Source organism: Taudactylus pleione, unplaced genomic scaffold (genome assembly GCF_031769625.1).
Source record: "Taudactylus pleione unplaced genomic scaffold, aTauple2 ptg000016l, whole genome shotgun sequence".
Taxonomy (NCBI): Eukaryota; Metazoa; Chordata; class Amphibia; order Anura; family Myobatrachidae; genus Taudactylus; species Taudactylus pleione.
The window spans coordinates 45,749,441-45,772,844 of record NW_028284418.1 but is presented as its reverse complement, the minus strand read 5'-3'; the positions used below and the strand labels follow the sequence as shown (position 1 = coordinate 45,772,844).

The 23,404-nt window shown below is 49.7% G+C and overlaps 1 protein-coding gene across 2 annotated transcripts in view; it reads left to right on the top strand.

The window, feature by feature from the left end:
* ANXA7 (annexin A7) overlaps positions 1 to 22,178 on the top strand; it is a 71,283-nt gene extending 49,105 nt beyond the window's left edge. For both annotated transcript variants that reach the window (XM_088475874.1, XM_088475865.1), the window contains one exon: positions 21,547 to 22,178. In XM_088475874.1, the coding sequence (XP_088332000.1) occupies positions 21,547 to 21,669 (123 nt within the window). In that variant the 3' untranslated portion in view covers positions 21,670 to 22,178. The remainder of the gene's footprint in view (positions 1 to 21,546) is intronic.
* The last annotated feature ends 1,226 nt before the right edge of the window (positions 22,179 to 23,404 follow it).

Sequence of the window (23,404 nt, the reverse complement as noted above, 5' to 3'; positions counted from 1 at the left end):
ACCGGCTTGTGTCCTCGCCGCCCTGTCCGCCCAGCATCCCGGCCGCAGCAACCTGTAAGTTTAATCACTACCTCTGCTAGCAGGGTTGGTGAGATAATTGCTGGGCAGTGTGATCAGCATATCTCACATAGGATGCCTGAACCTCCCCCCTCTATGCTCAGAGAGGGAGTCTGCTGCGTCCCGCTACTCCCATAGCGTGGAGAGTCTACATGCGCAGCCCCGCCATTTTTACAGCCTCAGGCATTTTGTCTTGCACTGCATAAGGGGTTGGAGGAAGGGCTTAACGGCGGCTGTTAGTTGCCACGCCTCTGCTTGTATGAGAGAAGCGCCGGCTTATGCACAGAGCCGCGCCAGTGCTTGTAAGAGAGCACCAGCGCCGGCTTTTACACTGTGTGAGATCGCTCCCCCAAGGTAGCGGTACTATATTCCACGCGATTCCAGCTGTGTGCTCAGTTAACAGTGCTACATAGCAGCGTTTTCCAGCCTTTTAGCTGGCATTAGGTCATACTGTAAGCACGGATAACATTAGTGCCTCACTGTTATAGGGTTTTAAATGTTTGTGTGTATATCTATCTATATATCCATCTATATCAGTGATACAACCCTGGCACCCAGTACCAAAATCAATGCAGCTTGCTCTGGTGCCCTCCTCTGGGCAAGCAAAAACCCCAATCTAGTATACAAACACGAGGCGGCACTGAGACTTGAAAAAAGGTGAACCGCGTATGCTGTATTTAATGTGGTGGTCGACGTTTCGGGGACGTATCCCCTTCCTCAGGACAATAATACTGTGTAGTGGCATAAACAAACTAAGTAATAAATAGTGTTGCAAAACACTTACCCCTATCCCTCCGAGGCTGGCCGTCCGTACAGTACAGCCACTTCCGGTCGTGGCAATCTCGTTGCATCGGAAGTGACGTCATAAAGATCCTCCCCGGGACGTCCATGGATATAGTGCAATAAAACCTAAAAATACAAGCATCAAACATGCTAAAAATATTAAAATGATCAATGTGTCATCTCCAATTATTGCATCCTGAGAAGTATACAAAAAAACGTATAAAGTGAACAAGTGAAAAAAAAAAAAAAATTGACTATACTTTACAGATGGAAAAAAAAAATTATACAGTGTAAAACAATGATGAGCTATATATATTTAATGGATGCTCCCCCGGAGACTAATGTTGTATAGAAAAGACTGACAATTTATGCAGCATACTGCATATACCTTACCTAACATCGCCATCTATTGGTTAAATCAAAATAACCTCAAAAGGATCAGCCCTCCTCAAAAATTTGCCTAGAATAACATAATTAGATCCCTACCACACTACATAGAAAAATACCTGTCTCCCACCCCTAGGGTATCACTCATAAAAAATTGAGACCTCATGCATCGTTCAAACCACGGGGGGGCTAATGAATATAAGCGAAAAATCCATCACTATTTCAAGCTAGATCAATTTTCTAGCTCTATCACCACCCCGTATAGACACTGGCACATGATCTATAATTTTATATTTGAGTGGCGATGCTGTGTTGGAATAAGGCAAAGTGCCTGGTCACCGGCTGTTCACTTGTGCCAGACTGTAATGCCACTCTAATTGCTGATCGGTGGTGTGCCTTCCTGATCTTAAATTGGCTTTCCGTCTTCCCGACGTAATATAAGCCGCAAGGGCAGAAGATTATGTAAACTACAAAACTTGTGTTGCATGTCAAAGGCCATTTTATCTGAAATCTCCTACCAGAGTATGGATATAGAATGGTGTCACCAATGCTTAAATATGTACAGGTAGTACAGCAGAGGCATTTAAAAACAGCCATTTTTGCGGCTTAAGAAGTCGGCCTAACTTTTGAAAAATTCGTAAGGTCCGTTTTTACAACCAGATCCTTAATATTTCTGCCTCTGGTATAACTTGGCAACAGGTGGGTATCCTGTAATTTAAGTCCAGAATCAGAGGTGATGATATGCCATGCATTTTTAGCCTTTTTCTTAGTGTGTTTACTCATATTCATTAACCCCAGTTTTTTTTTTTTTTTTTTAGGACCTCCTGGTCTCTTTGGTAGCTAGTAACTCCTCTCTATCAACCATTAACGCTTTATCTCTAGCTTTTTGTAAATCTTTCAAAGGATAACCTTTTTCTAGGAATTTTTTCATCATAATATCCAAATGGTTAATAGTCTCATTTTAGTCACTGTTACTCCTACACACCCTTAGAAATTGTGAGTAGGGTAAACCCCTCACAGTAGACCCTGGATGGAAGCTGTTAAAGTGTAACAGCATATTGCGGTCCGTGGGTTTGGAGTATAAGTAGGTACTGATAACACCATTATTTAATTTTGATTAAGATGTCTAAAAAAACAAATTTGCATGGAATCGTCTACCGAGGTTAATTTGACAGGGATCTCAGAAGTATTTTGTTTAAACACAATCTCCGTTGATTTATCAATATCCAAATTAGAAGATCGTCAATATATAATGAAAATAAAGAATAATGGTGGGATCCTCAAAAAACAACCCCTTTTCAATCTTCCACATTAAACTATTAGCAAATGAAGGGGCTACTGCCAGGCCCATGGCACATCCAGTCATAAGTCTGTAAAATTTACCGTTAAATAACAAGAAATTATGCTTCAATGTAAATTCCAAAAGCTTAAGAAAAATATCCACATCAGGACCAATATATTGCATGTTGCCCATTATCAGATCTCTCGCTGCCTGCAATCCTTCCTCATGGGGTATACAAGTGTAGTTTGTTTATGCCACTACACACTGTATTGTTGCCTGAGGAAGGGGATACGTCCCCGAAACTTCAACTACCACATTAAATACCCCATATAGGGTTCACCTTTTTTCAAGTGTGAGCGCTACTCCCAGGGGAGAATATTTTAGACCCCTTCCTGTGTTTTTGGCTGTCTGTGGCTGTTTATCCCTCCTTGAGGGGCTGTGATAGGACTACGGAATAACAAATACTCAGGTTTTATCACACCCCTATCAGGGTCTCTGTATTTTGCCAATTTCCCATCCTCATAGAAAATGATATGTAGCCTATAGTCACTGCTGTTACTTCTGTAGACCTGGAGGCCAATCTCCAGGGCCTACGGTCACATTACCTTGTATCTGGCCATTCTCATCTGTACTTGGCAGTTAGCAGGGTCAGATCTGGTTAGTTTGGGAGTCAGTCTGAGAACTAAGACATTACTAAAAACTCTGCTTCAAGTAAGTGACCCTATGCATATCCTGTGGCCGCCATGTATGTCCGAACATGTATACAATGAGATGTACTTGCATAGTTGTTCCTGGGACACTACGTGTCTCGGTTCAGCTTAGGCAGTTATACAAGGGGGCATTCTGGCTCACAACTCTTGGGTCTTGGGCTATCGCATCGCGACCCTGGACTATATCAACTGTGGTACTGTCCCCGTCAGTTTATAACTGACGTGCCCCTTCTGTGGTGCACTTGGTCAGTGCCCGGTACTTATAAGACACTAAAGGAGCATACACACTAGACGATATCGCTCAGGGAGCATAGTGCGTCTCCGGCAGGGTGTGCTCAAGGTCGTTCATGACATTGAGCACACCCGCTGAACGATATCATTAATGATATAGTTCAGCGCCGGGCTCTCTCCCCCATTCCCCAACATGCAGCAACCTGACGACATCGTCAGGTTGGCCTGCATGTTCACTTGATGAACGATAATAACGAATGACCCGCGGGAACGCTCGTTATCGTTCGTCATTTTGATGTTAAAAATGGACGATAAAGTGGATGTCTGAACGATAACTATATCATTCAGTCGTCCACTTTAATCGCCCAGTGTGTACGCACCATAAGAATACAGTATTCTAAGTGATATATAAGCATGCTGATCTCCTGGCGCAGGAGTTTGTCAGTAAACTTACTCCGTGGCACTATCTCTTCCTTTCAAAGAGACTGACTTCTCATACAACTATCTTTACATATGTATGTGTGTGTGTGTGTGTGTGTGTGTGTGTGTGTATATTTATTTTGTCTGATATTATTCTAATTCTTTGTATGAATATTTCATAATAATCTGGAAAACCTGTTAAAACCCTAACTGGGTTTATGGAGACTACAGGTATATCCCTTCTTTCATGGGGATAACTACACATTCTGTCTCTGTACAGGAACCCTGCTCAGTATAAATTCCGGTACTCCATAATGACTTGTCGCAGATGGAACTGAGCTATCTCCGCAAAATAAGTCTCTCCAGCACTGGCCCCATGTAGATTTCCTATCAGAACATATAGAATCTAGGTTCTTTCTACTTCAGGGTCCATAGGGTATCCACAGGATACCTTGGGGTATAGGTGTGACGTCAGTCGCTGGGCACCATAGAGTTAAGCTTTTCAGCCTCCCAGGATGCACTAGGGTCCCCCTCCTATACCCCGCCCCCGAGCCAAGGCACCCCAGTTTAGTTTGGTGCCCGGCCGGCGTCGGGTGCACCTGTCGGAGTGGGGGCTAGAAGAGCCCCTGAAGCTTTCTTCAGTGCAGCTGTGGCTGCACATCTGGATGTACAGCATGGACAGTCAGTCCTGACGTCCATGCTGTCTTCCCTACACCCCCGCCGGTACCAGAACGCCGGTACCGATCCGGGGATGCTGGTGAGCATCTGGGGTCACAGCTAGCGGTGACCCCAGATGTTCCGGACCATGGCCGGATCCAAGGGGGACAAAGGTAAGCAGCGGGGTCCCGCGGTGGGTCCCCGCTGGTCACATGGTCCTAAGTCCCCAGGCAGGGGGCTCCCTGGGGACTGGCTGCAGCGTGGAGCCAGGCGACCAACCTGCGCTTTCCACTACCCCCTGGGACAGCGGACCGCAGCAGAGCGGTAGCGCTGCGGCGTCCCAGGGGTTTAAATGCATGCCAGGGGAGCGCGCCTTCCCTGTCTCACAGCCGGCGCCTCCCCCGCTGCACACAGCCCTCTCTGCATGCTGCCGACAGGTCCTGTGGCAGCGCTCCTCCCCCAGGCCAGCCTCCTCTCTGCTCCTCGGCGGCCATCTTCTCCAGAACGCATGGTGAACGCTGCTGGAAGCGCTGGACGGAAGCATCGTGGTCTGGGTCCCCCCGCATACCTCTCCTCCGCTGTGGTCAGGTCTGTGTATGCAGCGCTGTGTCCTACCAGGCCCTGTGTCTGCGTAGTTGAGTGATCAGCGCTGTTAGTGCAGGAATTGATTTTCTTTGCATTGTATGTGACTGTGCTAGCGCTGCTGCCTGTAACTTTTCTCTAAACTGTCAGCTTTATTACTGTCCCTGTTCTTTCTGCTAAGCCCTTGCGGTGCGGTGCTGCAGGGTGGTCTCTCGCCTATTTAAGTTATAATTGGTGAGAGAGGTCACATACGTGGTGCCATGTCCGAAAGTGATTTTCCCCTCCGGCTACAGTGTACTACGTGTAAAGTACCGTTAGCGGAGGGGGAGGGTAGCGCGGAGGGCCTTTGCCGGCAGTGTTTGTCCATGGCGCGGCCTCTTACGGTTACAGCACCGGTACAGGAGCCGCCCTGGGCTTGTTTCGCTCAGGCGCTTACAGCCTTAGTGGGCCAGTTAGCTCCGCAGCCCGCGTTTACACCGATGGGTTTATCCCAGCAGTCAGTGGTGTCGTCACCCATGCAGGGTTTCCCACGACAATTGGTGGTGCCCCACAGTCTCCCTATTTCCCCGCTCCCGGTTTCTCAGGAGCCAGCGTGGGTTAACTCCCTGACGAGTTCTGTACAGCACTTGTCGGATGTGTTGCAAGGGGAGTCTGTGATGCGGCCGCATAAACGGCCGGTGGCGTCTGTCGGCTCCTTATGAGGATGACGAGGGGACGTCTGATGATGGGGAAATTCTGGATCCTTACGATCAGGAACCTCTCCATACTAAGGACGCTGATGCTAAGTCCAAAGTATATATTCCTGGACTTATTCGGGCGGTCCGCACAGCCTTGGTGATTGAGGACGAAGTTCCCCCAGCGGCTAAATCTAAGTATGCCTTTTTCAAGGATGTGAAGGGCGATGCCACAGTCTTTCCTCTTTCGGGTCAGTTGGTGGACCATTTAGAGGAGGCGTGGAAACAGCCTGGCAAAAGATACCAGCCGCAGAGACGCCTGGCGGTGGCTTATCCATTCGCGGATACTTATTTTGCAAAGTGGGAATCCCCTCCACAGGTGGATTCTCACGTGACCCGTCTTGTCCGTAGTGCCACTTTGCCGATGCCATCCATGTCCTCCCTTAAGGATGCTACGGACCGCAAGGTGGAAATCTGCCTGAAGTCCGCTTATTCCCTTGCGGGGGGGGGCAGCACGGCCGGCTATGGCCATTTGCTGGGTTGCCAGAGCGATGGAGCGCTGGGCGGATTCATTAGAGGCTTCTTTTGATTCCGACTGTCCGGCCGAACAGGCGGAGTTGATTGGCAATCTCCGTGATTCGGCCACCTACATCAACGAGGCAGCCCTAGACATTAGTACTAGTGTCTAGGATTTCTTCAGCAGCGGTAGCTGCTCGTCGCACCTTGTGGCTGCGATCCTGGAAGGCGGACGCAGATTCCAAAAAGGGTCTGGAGGCGTTGCCGTTTACCGGAGAAGTTCTCTTCGGTCCGGATCTGGATAAGATTGTGGCCACGCTGGCGGCAGCCAAATCGGCTTGTCGGCCGCTGCTCCTTCTGGTTCTGGACCATCGTCCTTTCGGTCATCTAGGGCCCAGGGCAGGCCCAAACCACAGTAGTTTCCTCGACAGGCTGGTCCTAAGAAATCGGCCAAGCCCCGGAAGCAGGCCCCCAAGCCAGATGACAAGCCTGCGGCCTGACGGTCCGGGCCTCCCTTTGGGGGATCCCAGGGTGGGAGGCCGCCTGCTACAGTTCGCCCAGTGTTGGTCGACCACTACGACAGACACTTGGTTTCCCACGGATACGCCCTCTCCTTCCGGCACAGACCCCCGGCTCGATTCTTCACCACGGGTCTACCATCAGACCGGAACAAGGCTACGGAGCTGCGGAAGGTATTGCACACTATGCTCCAGGCTGGAGTTATAGTGCCTGTTCCATTCTCCCAGAGGGGCCAGGGTTTCTATTCAAATCTATTTTTGGTACAGAAACCCAATGGGTCATATCGTCCGATTCTCAACCTCAAAGCACTCAACAAGTCTTTGCGGGTCCCGAAGTTTTGGATGGAGACCCTACGGTCCATCATTCTGGCGCTGGAACCTGGGGACTACATGGTGTCATTGGACATACAGGACGATTGCCTGCTATTCAGGACGCATGTCCCTATTCTTTTGCGCCATCAACAGTTCCTCAGGTTTGCAATCCGCAGCGACCACTTCCAGTTTCGGGCGTTACCTTTTGGCCTGGCGACAGCACCACGTGTTTTCACCAAGGTGATGGCGGTCATGGCGGCTTCTCTGCGCCTGCAGGGAGTCCGCATGTTGCCGTACTTGGACGACCTGTTATTGGTGGCAGGATCTCCAGAGCTCCTGTTACGCCACTTGGACCTGACCATTGCACTGCTGCAACGGCACGGCTGGCTAATCAACTGGCAGAAGTCCACTCTAATCCCGTCTCGGAGGATTCTGCATCTTGGAGCCTTATTGGACTCGGGACAGCAAAGGATCTTCGTGACGGAGGACAAGATCTCTGCTTTACAGTCAAGGGTGCGCAGTTGTCTGCACAGCCGCCGGGTGTCCTTACACTCGGCGATGAGGTTACTGGGCTCTATGGTGTCAGTGTTCGACATGGTGGAATACGCCCAGTTTCACTCCAGACCTCTGCAGCACCTGATCCTGTCCAAGTGGAACGGGCTGCCTCAGTCTCAGTCCCGGACGATTGTGCTCACCCCGGAGGTTCGCCTGTCCCTTGCGTGGTGGTTACAGACGACCCACCTCAACAAGGGACGTCCGTTCTGGGTTCCAAATTGGGTCCTGTTGACAACGGACGCCAGTCTTCGGGGCTGGGGAGCAGTTTCGGGTCCACACTTGTTCCAGGGCAGGTGGACGCCGACAGAAGCGGAGCTTCCAATAAATATCTTGGAACTCCGTGCGGTCTTCAATGCTCTCCAGCAGGCACAGCGGTTTCTCCAGGGTCACCCGGTGCAGGTCCAGTCGGACAACTCTACCACCGTGGCCTACATAAACAGGCAAGGAGGAACTCGCAGTCGGGCGGCTCTCGTAGAGGTGTCTCGGATCCTGGTTTGGGCGGAGCGCAATCTTCCGGCCATATCAGCGGTCTTCATCCCGGGAGTGCTAAATTGGAAGGCGGACTTTCTAAGTCGCCAGGACGTTCATCCGGGGGAATGGTCCCTGCACCCGGACGTTTTTCAACTACTGGTGGACAGGTGGGGTCTTCCAGAAATCGACCTCATGGCGTCCCGGCACAACAACAAGTTGCCGGTGTACGGGTCTCGCACAAGAGACGAAGGGGCGTCTCTGGTGGATGCTCTGTCCGTCCGGTGGACGTTCAGGTTCGCATACCTGTTCCCTCCGGTCTCCCTTCTTCCACGGGTAATCCGGAAATTCAAACAGGAAGGAGGGACGCTCCTGTTGATAGCTCCCGCGTGGCCCAGACGGCACTGGTTCTCAGACCTTCAGGGTCTGTCCGTGGACAGTCCTCTGCGGTTGCCGCTACGACCGGACCTTCTGTCTCAGGGTCCTTGCCTTCACCCGGACCTGACTCGGCTGTCTTTGACGGCGTGGCTGTTGAGACGGCCATGCTGAGGTCCCGGGGGTTTTCCAGCTCTGTGGTGCGTACCATGTTACGAGCCTGGAAACCGTCTTCCGCGAGGATATACCATCGCGTGTGGCATACGTTCTTCCAGTGGTGTCGACCGAGAGGTTATGCACCGCGGGAGTTTCGTCTGTCTCGGATTCTCGCCATCCTGCAAGCGGGACTAGATCATGGGCTTCGCCTTGCTTCTTTGAAGGTACAGGTTTCGGCCCTGTCTGTCTGGTTTCACCGTAGGATTGCTACAATCCCGGATGTGCGCACCTTTATGCAAGGTGTTCTCCGCATTCAGCCGCCCTTTGTTCCACCTGTGGCGCCTTGGGATTTGGCTGTGGTCCTGAGGGCTCTCCAAGGACCGCCGTTTGAACCACTGGGCTCAGTGGATCTTAAAAGGCTAACAGCTAAGACTGTTTTCCTTCTGGCCATTGCTTCGGCCAGACGTGTTTCTGAGTTAGGGGCTCTTTCTTGTAGACCCCCTTTCTTGGTTTTTCATGGGAACAGGGCAGTGCTCCGCACTCGGCCCGAGTTTCTTCCCAAAGTTGTTTCCCAGTTTCATGTTAACGAGGAAATAGTTGTTCTGGCCTTTAACTCACCGGGTCTTTCCGTGGGTGAGGCCTCTTTGGATGTTGTGCGGGCCTTAAGGACTTATGTTGACCGCACTTCTTTGTTTAGGAAGTCGGACGCTTTGTTTGTCCTCTATGGCTTCCATAAAAAGGGTTGGCCTGCTTCAAAGCAAACTTTGGCAGCCTGGATCCGTATGGCTATTTCTGAAGCTTATCTTCATGAAGGCCTACCGGTCCCTCCTTCTCTGAAGGCTCATTCCACTAGGTCTGTGGGTCCTTCGTGGGCAGCTCGACGTGGTGCCTCGGCAGTTCAGATCTGCAAGGCTGCTACGTGGTCCTCTGTCCATACCTTCGTGAGGTATTACAGGTTTGACACCTTCGCCTCTCAGGATGCTTCCTTCCTTCGGCGGATTCTCATTTCTGCACAGGAGCGTCCCCACCCTTAAAGGATACTGCTTTGGGACATCCCCAAGGTATCCTGTGGATACCCTATGGACCATGAAGTAGAAAATATGAGATATGGTAAGAACTTACCCTTGTTATCTCTATTTCTACGAAGTCCATAGGGTTCCACAGGACTCCCGCCCTGTCGCACCCGTGCTGCAGATGGGCTTTGCTCTGGTCACCGGTTTTCCTTCTCCCTCTGGTGAGAATGTGATTCTTGTATGTGTCCAGATCTTTTTTCTCTCTCTTCCTTCTCCTCCTCCGGCCTATGGCTTGATAACTAACTGAGGTGCCTTGGCTCGGGGGCGGGGTATAGGAGGGGGACCCTAGTGCATCCTGGGAGGCTGAAAAGCTTAACTCTATGGTGCCCAGCGACTGACGTCACACCTATACCCCAAGGTATCCTGTGGAACCCTATGGACTTCGTAGAAATAGAGATAACAAGGGTAAGTTCTTACCATATCTCATATTATTTCATCCTCAGGGCTTACTTAGTTAAATTACAACAGACTGCAGTTACAGCTACTATGTCTGAAGGCCTGAGGGCCACCTGCCAAGTAGGTAGGTAGGGTCAGGCCTGGGTTGTGTTACATTGTTTCTATATCCCTCTTGTTGTGACCTCCTATAAATGTCAGGGGTCACTAGTGGGGATTCATTGTCAAATATGTGATATTTCTATGTGTACTTTGATCGGTACAGGGTTAATATCTTACAATATCCTGTGAATCTGCCTCTTTAGATTATAACCAATTCACCATTATAACTGTTAATATAATGCTACCTTCACAGTTAGGAGGTCCTGTAATGATTGGCCTCTCTTTTGTACATAGTGTTCAAGCAGACCATTTTTTGGGGGTATATGTATATTCTCTATATGAGTACACATCCCTAATGGAACACTCTCAGGTACAGTCATAGAATGCGGTTCTGTTGTATGACCTGCATGTCTCCACTAACAATTCTGCTAGTTTCTACATGTCCTCCTAGTGCTCTAGCCTTGCATTATGGGATGATTCCCTATTGGGTTGCTTTCTCTCCCAGGGTGGCTGTTGCATCCGTGATTCTTAACAGCTAGGGTATCTGTTGTTTTCATATTATGCTTGGGCCAGAAGCTGGTTCTGTCTACACGCTTCCATCATGTTTGGGGTTTTTCTGCTGTGGTATTCTTTTCCTCTGCTGCTGGAGGTTTTTTTTTTTTCCAGGCGAAGTGGATGCTGGACTTCGCCTGGAGTCGCTGGAGGGCTACAGTTGCTGCGTTATCCCTCTGTTCCACAATGGGTTGTTCTCCTGTCTGAGGTCTCTGCCTCATGTCCAGTGGGATCTCCACTCTTTGTAGACTTCTACGATCTTCTGCTGGTTGAACATTCCCCCCCCCCCCCCCCCACCCTTACCTCAAGAATGGTCGTGGTCGACTGTTAGTTATATGGCTCTTTGTAAGAGAAGTCTGTGGACAGGATCAGCTCTGAATCTGATATAGATAGAGACCTCTCTCGATCTTTATAATTTATTGTGTGTTTATGCCCAGTTTGTGCTGGGATTCTACTGTCTGCGACTGTTGCACCTTCATGTTTTAACCTCTGGTACGGTTTTCGCAAGTTTTACCGCCCTTCTCTACTGAAGTCTTGTTGGGGCTCACTGCTACCAACTGTCCAGGTTGGTCTGTTTTCGGCTGAGATTACAGTGTTCTGACAAATCTCATCTGCTGTTGTCCACTAGATAGCCGCTTTCCCATTCCATTCGACTTACACTGTATGTTGTGGATTTTCTGTGGCTGGTCGCAAGGATTTTAATCGTGTCCTGTGCTCTACAACGCTTGATCCTCAGCTCTTGCTTTTTCATAGCGGCCCCTGTTTCGGTTGGCAAGTTCTCTGCGCTTCCCACCAGGGAGGTTAGCTTTGGGACGTTCCCACTGTCTTGAGCTCCAGTGTCCCCTAGTGGATGAAGGAGAAAACAGGATTTTGGTACTTACTGATAAATCCCTTTCTCTAATTCCACAGGGGACACTGGACGCCCGCCCAGCACTGCGTAACTGCCGTTTGGTTCATTCTCTGGTTGTGTGACTGCCTATGTTCCCTGCAGTGGGTTCCTCTGTTCTCCTTCAGTGTGTCTTGGTCCGTTCTGTGCAGAAACAGACAGATTGCAGGTGCACAACTCCAAAGTACTGATAATATATAAATGCAATAAGATTTTGCAATCAATAGAGGTTTTTAGCACAGTCATGGCCAAGGTTATGGGCCTGCCCACTATAGCCAGGTAACCTCTTTAGGGTAGGTCCCTAACATACTATGGTTGAAATCCAGAGCGCAGGACACCCCTAAATCAGCGCAGCCTAGCCACCCCAGGGCATTGCCATAGTGAGAAAAGTGAAGTAGAAAAAGTAAGAGCAGCTATGGCTGCATAGATAGGTGAAAATACAAATATAATGAAACAAAGTATTAAAATTGTGCAGAAAGGAAAATGTTATAATGCAATGCCCTGGAGCAGACCAACCAAAGCAATCTAGGGGACCCACGCCCCAAAAATCAACCCAAAATTGCACTATAGTATATAAACTTGTAGGACTTACTTAAAATTGTGCCTATTAATAGTGTGCATATACTATACCAGTCCGTTCTGTGGACTTATCCTTCTCCTCGTTTTCCTGTTGTCCTTGTTCTCCTCTCGGCTCAGTTTCTTAAACTGGGGCTGATGGGGCATAGAGGGGGAGGAGCCAGTCACACTTCTAAATGATTTAAAGTGCCAGGCTCTACTCTACCATCGTCTATACTCCACTTTCTTGAGCTCCAGTGTCCCCTGTGGAATCGGAGAGAGATTTATCGGTAAGTACCAAAATCCTGTTTACACACATCTTCCACTGGCATTTACATGTTCAAAAGGAGGATCTATCCCTCACTGATGCCTGGACATGGCTCCTCTATGTCTCTGCAGGGAGTGCTTGCAGCAGCCTGACTCCTCCGCCTGCTAACTGCATGTGACCTGACGTCACCACTGATTCCAGGAAATGCTGGAGCCCTCCTTCAGCCCACTGCCTTGTCAGTCAACAGCCTCTGATGACTGCCCGGCATTGCATGCAGCTGCACTGTGCATTGCACCAATGACCTGGCTAGGCCCTGCTCCCCCGCAATAGAGGACATGGCTATAAAATGGTGGGGCCCACCAAGGATCTAACAGATTCCCCGGCAGCCCAGTCCGAGCCTGGATGCAGCCGTATATAACACATTATGCTTCCTCCATGATGGTCACATCACTGGGAGGAATATGAGTCGTCTTGCAAAAGTATGCATGGCTCAATTCCTTGCTGCCTGGAGACTAAGGAAATGATGTCTGTACTTTGTGAGTGCAGCACATAAGCCTCCATTACTGGGTGCAGAAGTACACATTTTTGTAATGTTAACAAGGTAACCTATTAAAATAACTGAATTGTTTGCTTGTCACAGGCAGGTTTTAAGAGTTGCGTTTCTATAGTGAAACAGTGGGGTTGATGTATCAAACAGCGAAAAGAGTGGGAGAAGTGGACCAGTGAAGAAGTTGCCATAGCAACCAATGAGGTAGCATTATCAAGTACAGTCTATAAAATAGGTAGGAGCCAATTGGTTGCTATGGGCAACTTCTCCACACTTTTCACTGCTTGATACATAGGGCCCAGTGTAACATACAATAACATCACTTTACTTGCCAGTCTGTGGCCTAGGCTTCACGACTCTACTATGTCTATTTGCAATTCATAAGCATCTTTTCTCATATTTAACAGCTAGCAAAGGTAAAGAAAGTAATCCTCAATAGGTGTGTGTTGAGGTTTAGAAGGAATTCTGTCTGGCTACTCTGCAGGTCCTCATGGGTTGGTGAAACTGTGCCATGTGCTTGGACAATAGCAATATGTGCAGCTTGTGATTTATGCTTCCTCTATCACCACCACTTCTCCGAACTGTCCATATAGGTTTTTTTGCATTCAACCAAAGCACAGGTTCTCAAACTCAGGGCCTGATTCAGAGCCGGACGCTCTGAACGAGCGCCTGCTCTGAATCAGGGCGTGTTTTTGTTTTTTTGTTTGTTTTTTTCCGTCCGGCCTTTTGGACGCTCGCATAGCTGTGGATTACCACCCACACCTTATGCGAGCGTCCATGATGATGGTCAAGACCATCGCGACCATCGGGCTTGCGACGAGACCCTGCGGTAGGGTCTTGGTGACCGCAAGCCCTGGAGTGATTTTGGCTCTATCAGAGCCAAAATCACTCCCACTGACATCACTAGTGATGTCAGTGGGGCCGGACCCAGACGGTAGGCGTTCCCATGGGAACTCCTCCGTCTGGTAGCCACGCCCACCAAAGGGGGCGTGCTGTCACTCACCATCGACAGCACGCCCCCTTTGGTGCGAGACCCATAACGACGGCTACCCCGTCGTTATTCGGGTCTCGCGCATGCGCACGACTGAGCTCCCTCTTTCGTGCGCATGCGCACTAGGGCACCATCGACCCGCTCAGCGCTTGCGAGCGGGTCTGAATCAGGCCCTCAGTCCTCAGGACCCCAGACAGTGCATGTTTTACAGGTCTCCTCACAGAATCAGTTAAATAATTAGCTCCACCTGTGCATTTTTTTTAAAATGTGTCAGTGAGTAATGAACACACCTGTGCACCTGCTGGGTGACCTGAAAAACGTGACCTGTGTGGGGTCCTGAGGGCCGAGTTTGAGAACCACTGAACTAAAGAATTTCCCATTTGCTGCTTTATTTCTTACATTTCTGGACCAGAATTCTTAGTGAAGGACACCACATGGCTCCTCTTCCACAATCTCAGGGGAGGAAGATAGTGGTGGGTTAGGGAAGAAAACCTAGAAAGGTCACAGACAAGAAGCAGGTGCCACATTGCTTAGTACTGAGAGAGAAATAAGAGAAATGCAATATGAAAAATGTATTATTTCTACTTCAGGGTCCATAGGGTATCCACAGGATACCTTGGGGTATAGGTGTGACGTCAGTCGCAGGGCACCAAAGAGTTAAGCTTTCAGCCTCCCAGGATGCACTAGGTCCCCCTCCTATACCCCGCCCCCGGGCCAAGGCACCTCAGTTTAGTTTGGTGCCCGGCCGGAGTCGGGTGCACCTGTTGGAGTGGGGGCTAGAAGAGCCCCTGAAGCTTTTTCTTCATGCAGCTGTGGCTGCACATCTGGATGAACAGCATGGACAGTCAGTCCTGACGTCCATGCTGTCTTCCCTACACCCCGCCGGTACCAGAACGCCGGTACTGATCCGGGGATGCTGGTGGGCGTCTGGGGTCACAGCTAGCGGTGACCCCAGATGCTCCGGACCATGGCCGGATTCAAGGGGGACAGAGGTAAGCAGCGGGGTCCCGCGGTGGGTCCCCGCTGATCACATGGTCCTAAGTCCCCAGGCAGGGGGCTCCCTGGGGACTGGCTGCAGCGTGGAGCCAAGCGACCAACCTGCGCTTCCACTACCCCCTGGGACAGCGGACCGCAGCAGAGCGGTAGCGCTGCGGCGTCCCAGGGGTTAAATGCATGCCAGGGGAGCGTGCCTTCCCTGTCTCACAGCCGGCGCCTCCCCCGCTGCACACAGCCCTCTCTGCACTGTGCTGACTGGTCCTGTGTCAGCGCTCCTCCCCCAGGCCAGCTTCTCTCAGCTCCTCGGCGGCCATCTTCTCTGCAACGCATGGTGAACGCTGCTGGAAGTCTGGAAGGAAGCATCGTGGTCTGGGTCCCCCCGCATACCTCTCCTCCGCTGTGGCTCAGGTCTGTGTATGCAGCGCTGTGTCCTACCAGGCCCTGTGTCTGTGTAGTTGAGTGATCAGCGCTGTTAGTGCAGGATTTGTTATTTCTCTGCATTGTATGTGACTGTGCTAGCGCTGCCTGTAACTATTCTTCTCTAAACTGTCAGCTTTATTACTGTCCCTGTTCTTTCTGCTAAAGCCCTTGCGGTGCGGTGCTGCAGGGTGGTCTCTCGCCTATTTAATACTTAATTGGTGAGAGAGGTCACATACGTGGTGCCATCATGTCTGAAAGTGATTTTCCCCTCCGGCTACAGTGTACCACGTGCAAAGTACCGTTAGCGGAGGGGGAGGGTAGCGCGGAGGGCCTTTGCCGGCAGTGTTTGTCCATGGCGCGGCCTATTACGGTTACAGCACCGGTACAGGAGCCGCCCTGGGCTTGTTTCGCTCAGGCGTTAACAGCTTTAGTGGGCCAGTTAGCTCCGCAGCCCGCGTTTACTCCGATGGGTTTGTCCCAGCAGTCTGTGGTGTCGTCACCCATGCAGGGGTTCCCACGACAATTGGTGGTACCCCACAGTCTTTCCCCGCTCCCGGGTTCTCAGGAGCCAGCGTGGGTTAACTCCCTGATGAGTTCTGTACAGCACTTGTCGGATGTGTTGCAAGGGGAGTCTGTGATGCGGCCTCATAAAAGGCCGGTGGCGTCTCTGTCCGCTCCTTATGAGGATGACGAAGGGACGTCTGATGATGGGGAGATTCTGGATCCTTACGATCAGGAACCTTTCCATACTAAGGACGCTGATGCTAAGTCCAAAGTATATATTCCTGGACTTATTCGGGCGGTCCGCACAGCTTTGGTGATTGAGGACGAAGTTCCCCCAGCGGCTAAATCTAAGTATGCCTTTTTCAAAGATGTGAAGGGCGATGCCACAGTCTTTCCTCTTTCGGGTCAGTTGGTGGACCATTTAGAGGAGGCGTGGAAACAACCTGGCAAAAGATACCAGCCGCAGAGACGCCTGGCGGTGGCTTATCCGTTCGCGGATAATTATTTTGCTAAGTGTGAATCCCCTCCACAGGTGGATTCTCACGTGACCCGTCTTGTCCGTAGTGCCACATTGCCGATGCCATCCATGTCCTCCCTTAAGGATGCTACGGACCGCAAGGTAGAAATCTGCCTGAAGTCCGCTTATTCCCTTGCAGGGGGGGCAGTACGGCCGGCTATGGCCATTTGCTGGGTTGCCAGAGCGATGGAGCGCTGGGCGGATTCATTAGAGGCTTCTTTTGAATCCGACTGTCCGGCCGAACAAGCGGAGTTGATTGGCAATCTCCGTGATTCGGCCACCTACATCAACGAGGCGGCTCTAGACATTAGTACTCTGGTGTCTAGAATTTCTTCAGCAGCAGTAGCTGCTCGTCGCACCTTGTGGCTGCGATCCTGGAAGGCGGACGCAGATCCAAGAAAGGTCTGGAAGCGTTGCCGTTTACCGGAGAAGTTCTCTTCGGTCCGGATCTGGATAAGATTGTGGCCACGCTGGCGGCAGCCAAATCTGCTTGTCTCCCGTCGGCCGCTGCTCCTTCTGGTTCTGGACCATCGTCCTTTCGGTCATCTAGGGCCCAGGGCAGGCCCAAACCACAGTCGTTTCCTCGACAGGCTGGCCCTAAGAAATCGGTCAAGCCCCGGAAACAGGCATGGAGTACCAGACGTCCGGCCCCCAAGCCAGATGACAAGCCTGCGGCCCGACGGTCCGGGTCTCCCCTTGGGGGATCCCAGGGTGGGAGGCCGCCTGCTGCAGTTCTCCCGGTGTTGGTCGTTCACTACGACAGACACTTGGGTTCTGGAGGTGGTCTCTCACGGGTACGCCCTCTCCTTCCGGCACAGACCCCCGGCTCGATTCTTCACCACGGGTCTACCATCAGACCGGAACAAGGCTACGGAGCTGCAGAAGGTATTGCACACTATGCTCCAGGCTGGAGTTATAGTGCCTGTTCCATTCTCCCAGAGGGGCCAGGGTTTCTATTCAAATCTATTTTTGGTACAGAAACCCAATGGGTCATATCGTCCGATTCTCAACCTCAAAGCACTCAACAAGTCTTTGCGGGTCCCGAAGTTTCGGATGGAGACCCTACGGTCCATCATTCTGGCGCTGGAACCTGGGGACTACATGGTGTTGGACATACAGGACGCTATGGCGGTCATGGCGGCTTCTCTGCGGCTGCAAGGAGTCCGCATGTTGCCGTACTTGGACGACCTGTTATTGGTGGCAGGATCTCCAGAGCTCCTGTTACACCACTTGGACCTGACCATTGCACTGCTGCAACGGCACGGCTGGCTAATCAACTGGCAGAAGTCCACTCTAATCCCGTCTCGGAGGATTCTGCATCTTGGAGCCTTATTGGACTCGGGACAGCAAAGGATCTTCGTGACGGAGGACAAGATCTCTGCTGTACAGTCAAGGGTGCGCAGTTGTCTGCACAGCCGCCGGGTGTCCTTACACTCGGCGATGAGGTTACTGGGCTCCATGGTGTCGGTGTTCGACATGGTGGAATACGCCCAGTTTCACTCTAGACCTCTGCAGCACCTGATCCTATCCAAGTGGAACGGGCTGCCTCAGTCTCTGAAGTTCCAGACGATTGTGCTCACCCCGGAGGTTCGCCTGTCCCTTGCGTGGTGGTTAAAGACGACCCACCTCAACAAGGGACGTCCGTTCTGGGTTCCAAATTGGGTCCTGTTGACAACGGACGCCAGTCTTCGGGGCTGGGGAGCAGTTTCGGGTCCACACTTGTTCCAGGGCAGGTGGACACCGACAGAAGCGGAGCTTCCAATAAATATCTTGGAACTCCGTGCGGTCTTCAATGCTCTCCTGCAGGCACAGCGGTTTCTCCAGGGTCTCCCGGTGCAGGTCCAGTCGGACAATGCTACCACCGTGGCCTACATAAACAGGCAAGGAGGAACTCGCAGTCGGGCGGCTCTCGTAGAGGTCTCTCGGATCCTGGTTTGGGCAGAGCGCAATCTTCCGGCCATATCAGCGGTCTTCATCCCGGGAGTGCTAAATTGGGAGGCGGACTTTCTAAGTCGCCAGGACGTTCATCCAGGGGAATGGTCCCTGCACCCGGACGTTTTTCAACTACTGGTGGACAGGTGGGGTCTTCCAGAAATCGACCTCATGGCGTCCCGGCACAACAACAAGTTGCCGGTGTACGGGTCTCGCACAAGAGACGAAGGGGCGTCTCTGGTGGATGCTCTGTCCGTCCGGTGGACGTTCAGGTTCGCATACCTGTTCCCTCCGGTCTCCCTTCTTCCACGGGTAATCCGGAAATTCAAACAGGAAGGAGGGACGCTCCTGTTGATAGCTCCCGCGTGGCCCAGACGGCACTGGTTCTCAGACCTTCAGGGTCTGTCCGTGGACAGTCCTCTGCGGTTGCCGCTACGACCGGACCTTCTGTCTCAGGGTCCTTGCCTTCACCCGGACCTGACTCGGCTGTCTTTGGCGGCGTGGCTGTTGAGACGGCCATGCTGAGGTCCTGGGGGTTTGCCAGCTCTGTGGTGCGTACCATGTTACGAGCTCGGAAACCGTCTTCCGCGAGGATATACCATCGCGTGTGGCATACGTTCTTCCAGTGGTGTCGACCGAGAGGTTATGCACCGCGGGAGTTTCGTCTGTCTCGGATTCTCGCCTTCCTGCAAGCGGGACTAGATCATGGGCTTCGCCTTGCTTCTTTGAAGGTACAGGTTTCGGCCCTATCTGTCTGGTTTCACCGTAGGATTGCTACAATCCCGGATGTGCGCACCTTTATGCAAGGTGTTCTCCGTATTCAGCCGCCCTTTGTTCCACCTGTGGCGCCTTGGGATTTGGCTGTGGTCCTGAGGGCTCTCCAAGGACCGCCGTTTGAACCACTGGGCTCAGTGGATATTAAATGGCTAACAGCTAAGACTGTTTTCCTTCTGGCCGTTGCTTCAGCCAGACGTGTTTCTGAGTTAGGGGCTCTTTCTTGTAGACCCCCTTTCTTGGTTTTTCATGGGAACAGGGCAGTGCTCCGCACTCGGCCCGAGTTTCTTCCCAAAGTTGTTTCCCAGTTTCAGGTTAACGAGGAAATAGTTGTTCCGGCCTTTAACTCACCGGGTCTTTCCGTGGGTGAGGCCTCTTTGGATGTTGTGCGGGCCTTAAGGACTTATGTGGACCGCACTTCTTTGTTTAGGAAGTCGGACGCTTTGTTGTCCTCTATGGCTTCTGTAAAAAGGGTTGACCTGCTTCAAAGCAAACTTTGGCAGCCTGGATCCGTATGGCTATTTCTGAAGCTTATCTTCATGAAGGCCTACCGGTCCCTCCTTCTCTGAAGGCTCATTCCACTAGGTCTGTGGGTCCTTCGTGGGCAGCTCGACGTGGTGCCTCAGCAGTTCAGATCTGCAAAGCTGCTACGTGGTCTTCTGTCCATACCTTCGTGAGGTATTACAGGTTTGACACCTTCGCCTCTCAGGATGCTTCCTTCGGGCGGCGGATTCTCCTTTCTGCACAGGAGCGTCCCCACCCTTAAAGGATACTGCTTTGGGACATCCCCAAGGTATCCTGTGGATACCCTATGGACCCTGAAGTAGAAAATATGAGATATGGTAAGAACTTACCCTTGTTATCTCTATTTCTACGAAGTCCATAGGGTTCCACAGGACTCCCGCCCTGTCGCACCTGTGCTGCAGATGGGCTTTGCTCTGGTCACCGGTTTTCCGTCTCCCTCTGGTGAGAATGTGATTCTTGTATGTGTCCAGATCTTTGTTCTCTCTCTTCCTTCTCCTCCTCCGGCCTATGGCTTGGTAACTAACTGAGGTGCCTTGGCCCGGGGGCGGGGTATAGGAGGGGGACCTAGTGCATCCTGGGAGGCTGAAAGCTTAACTCTTTGGTGCCCTGCGACTGACGTCACACCTATACCCCAAGGTATCCTGTGGAACCCTATGGACTTCGTAGAAATAGAGATAACAAGGGTAAGTTCTTACCATATCTCATATTTTATATATATTTTTGTAATCTCTCAATGGCTTAATACCATCACCAGCATAGTCATGAGTGTGATACAGGTTGAGTCTTCCATATCCAAATATTCCGAAATACTGAATATTTTTAGCATGACTGAAAAAGTGAAACCTTTATTTTTTATTATTTTGTGCTTTTTAAACAAGGTTTGTGTACATTAAACCATCAGAAATCATAGTATAAAATAACCTTCAGGCTGTGTGTATAAGGTGTAGATGAAACATAAATTAATTTCATTTATGTACACAAACTTTTTGATGCACAATATTGTGTCTAAAATGACCTGCAGGCTGTGTGTATAAGGTGTATATAAAACATAAAAGCATTGTGTTTAGATTTGGGTCCCATTCCCAAGATATTTCATTATAGTATGCAAATATTCCAAAATACCCCTGGTCCCAAGCATTTTGGATATGGGAGACTCAACCTGTAATACACAATTTGATGCTTTATCTTTGTAAATAAAGTGTTTTAATTCCAATAATGGTTTAAGGCAGTAGTTTTCAATCTAAACCCTCATGAATGCAAGTCATGTTTTTTAGTGTTTCGGTCTGGTTGGAATACTTTTTGACCTAGCAAAATAGATTAACTCACCTGTGCATGATTTAATACATCCACAAAACATGACCTGTTGGTGGTACTTGAGGACTGGAGTTGAGAAGCAGTGGTTTATGGAGCTTTTAATGCTATGTTCTTATATAAGAATCAGAGAAGAAAGTCCTAAAAAGAAAATATTCTGTAAATGTCTATCGTCAATGAGCAGATACTACAGAGCACGTGAAAGATTTGACCTATTTTTTTTTTTTTGTACGTATTACACTATCTCCTTTCTCAGTATTGCGCTGAATTATGACCAAATCCTAACTGTCAATGTCTGTTTCTGATTGGAGGTTTGAGGACACGCATTAGACACTACCATAACTGTTAACATTAGAGATCTGAATATCTTTGCCCCGTGTCCCTTTTTGAATATATTTACCCTGCAGTAAAGTTATAAATACTATTTTCTTTTACTGGAACAATTTGTGTTGGGTGGGTTACAGTACCATAAAATTGATACACTAAAAAAACAAAAACTCTCAACTTTCTTTTCCAGATTGATCTTGTGCAGATCAAACAGGCCTTCACACAGACGTACCAGAAGACCCTTGCCACCATGATTTCCAGTGATACAAGCGGAGACTACAGACGTCTGCTGCTAGCAATTACTGGCCAGTAGGGTCCAACCTGTGATTGTAATGTGCTGGGAATTCTCTGTTTATATATGCAGATGTAAGGAATATGTTACACCTTTTAATGAGTCTGAATAGTGTCAATATATCAGTCTGGTCATCACGGCCTTGTATGGTGCATTATGTTTTTTATACCCATGCCTTATACAAAAAAGATTTGTTGAATAGAAGAATTCACACGTCCATAAAACTGAAATGTAATGTGCAGCATCTCTCCTCGTTTGTTGGAAAAGGGGCTCCTATTTGCTGGGATGTCTACACATGTATATTATTGCCACATTGACTTAGGCGGCAAGGGAAATTTTCTAGGTGATTTTGTTTTTTTTCTTAAAAATTCTTCCTTTTTGGAAAATACACTGCACTATCAGATTTCAAAATGACAATGATGTATCTACATAGCCATACTAATACTCCTTGCAAACAGAAATGTGTTAAAATATATATATATATATATATACAGCATGAATAAATGTATACTAGAGTTTTTCTATCTTCACTTACCTGCGTGTTGCTGTTTTATTCCTGTATATTCATTCTCTTGTGACCTCACACTATGTACATGTTTGTATAATATGTTTTTCTTTAGTCTTAATATACATCTAGTCAGAGACCCCGTTTTTAAATATTGTACATTGTGTGTATGACCACTATTACAGGGCCGGATTAACAATGGGGCGGATGGAGCTACAGCTCCAGGCCTCCCATTGAAAATAGGCCCACAGGATGCAAGGACTGCAGTGCAGACAGGAAAAAAAATATTTTTTTTTTCCTGTCACCACCGACAGCCCAGCTGACTCACTTATGGCTCACTCACCTCCCAGCTCACTCTCCCGCCAGATGCTGAGCCCATTGTCACCCCCAACCCCTCCTCTCGGCTGCTCGACCTAAGCCCCGCCCACTACTGGCCGTCGAAGCCCCGCCCCTATGTGCCTTAAGCTCCGCCTCCTGTACGTCCTACTGCAGAGCTGTGTCCTGTGACTGTGCACCAGACCAATCGCCTAGTTCAGGAGGGAAGGCACTTCAGCCCAGCATGTCACATTCCACAGGTCAGTGTAATGTTTGGCCCCTGTGTACAATTTATGTATGTTTTGTATATATATTTATTTACATGGCTATATATATGTGTGTGTTAAATTAGGTGGGTACAGGAGCATATAATGTATAAATATGTATATACATATATATATATATATATATATATATATATATACATACACAGTATGTGTATGTATATATACATAAGTACAGTATGTGTGTATGTGTATATATATATATATGTGTGTATATGTATGTGTGTATATATATATATATATAAACACACACATTGGTAAATAGAGAGGGTACAGGAGTTTGAGGCACACTTATGGGGACGAAAGTGGGTGTGGTATTATATGTCGACATTCATCATGTAGACAGTGATGGAATGCCGACATATCATCCCTGTTGGCCCACTAACATGCTCCTGATGGCTGTAGCAGCTCCAGTGCGGCTTCCGGGTCCCAGCAGTCATGACCTCTGCTGCTCCTGCCTTCCGATGAGTATTACTCCCATCCCTAAACCTAATCCCTACCCCTCTCTGTAGTGCCTAACCCACTCCTCCCCCTGCAGCCTAACCTTCCCCTAGTGCCTAACGCCCCGGCACAGCCTAACCCTAATCCCTACCTCTAACCCTCCCTATAGGGCCTAACCTTAGCCACGCCCCCCCAATCTAACTGTAACCTC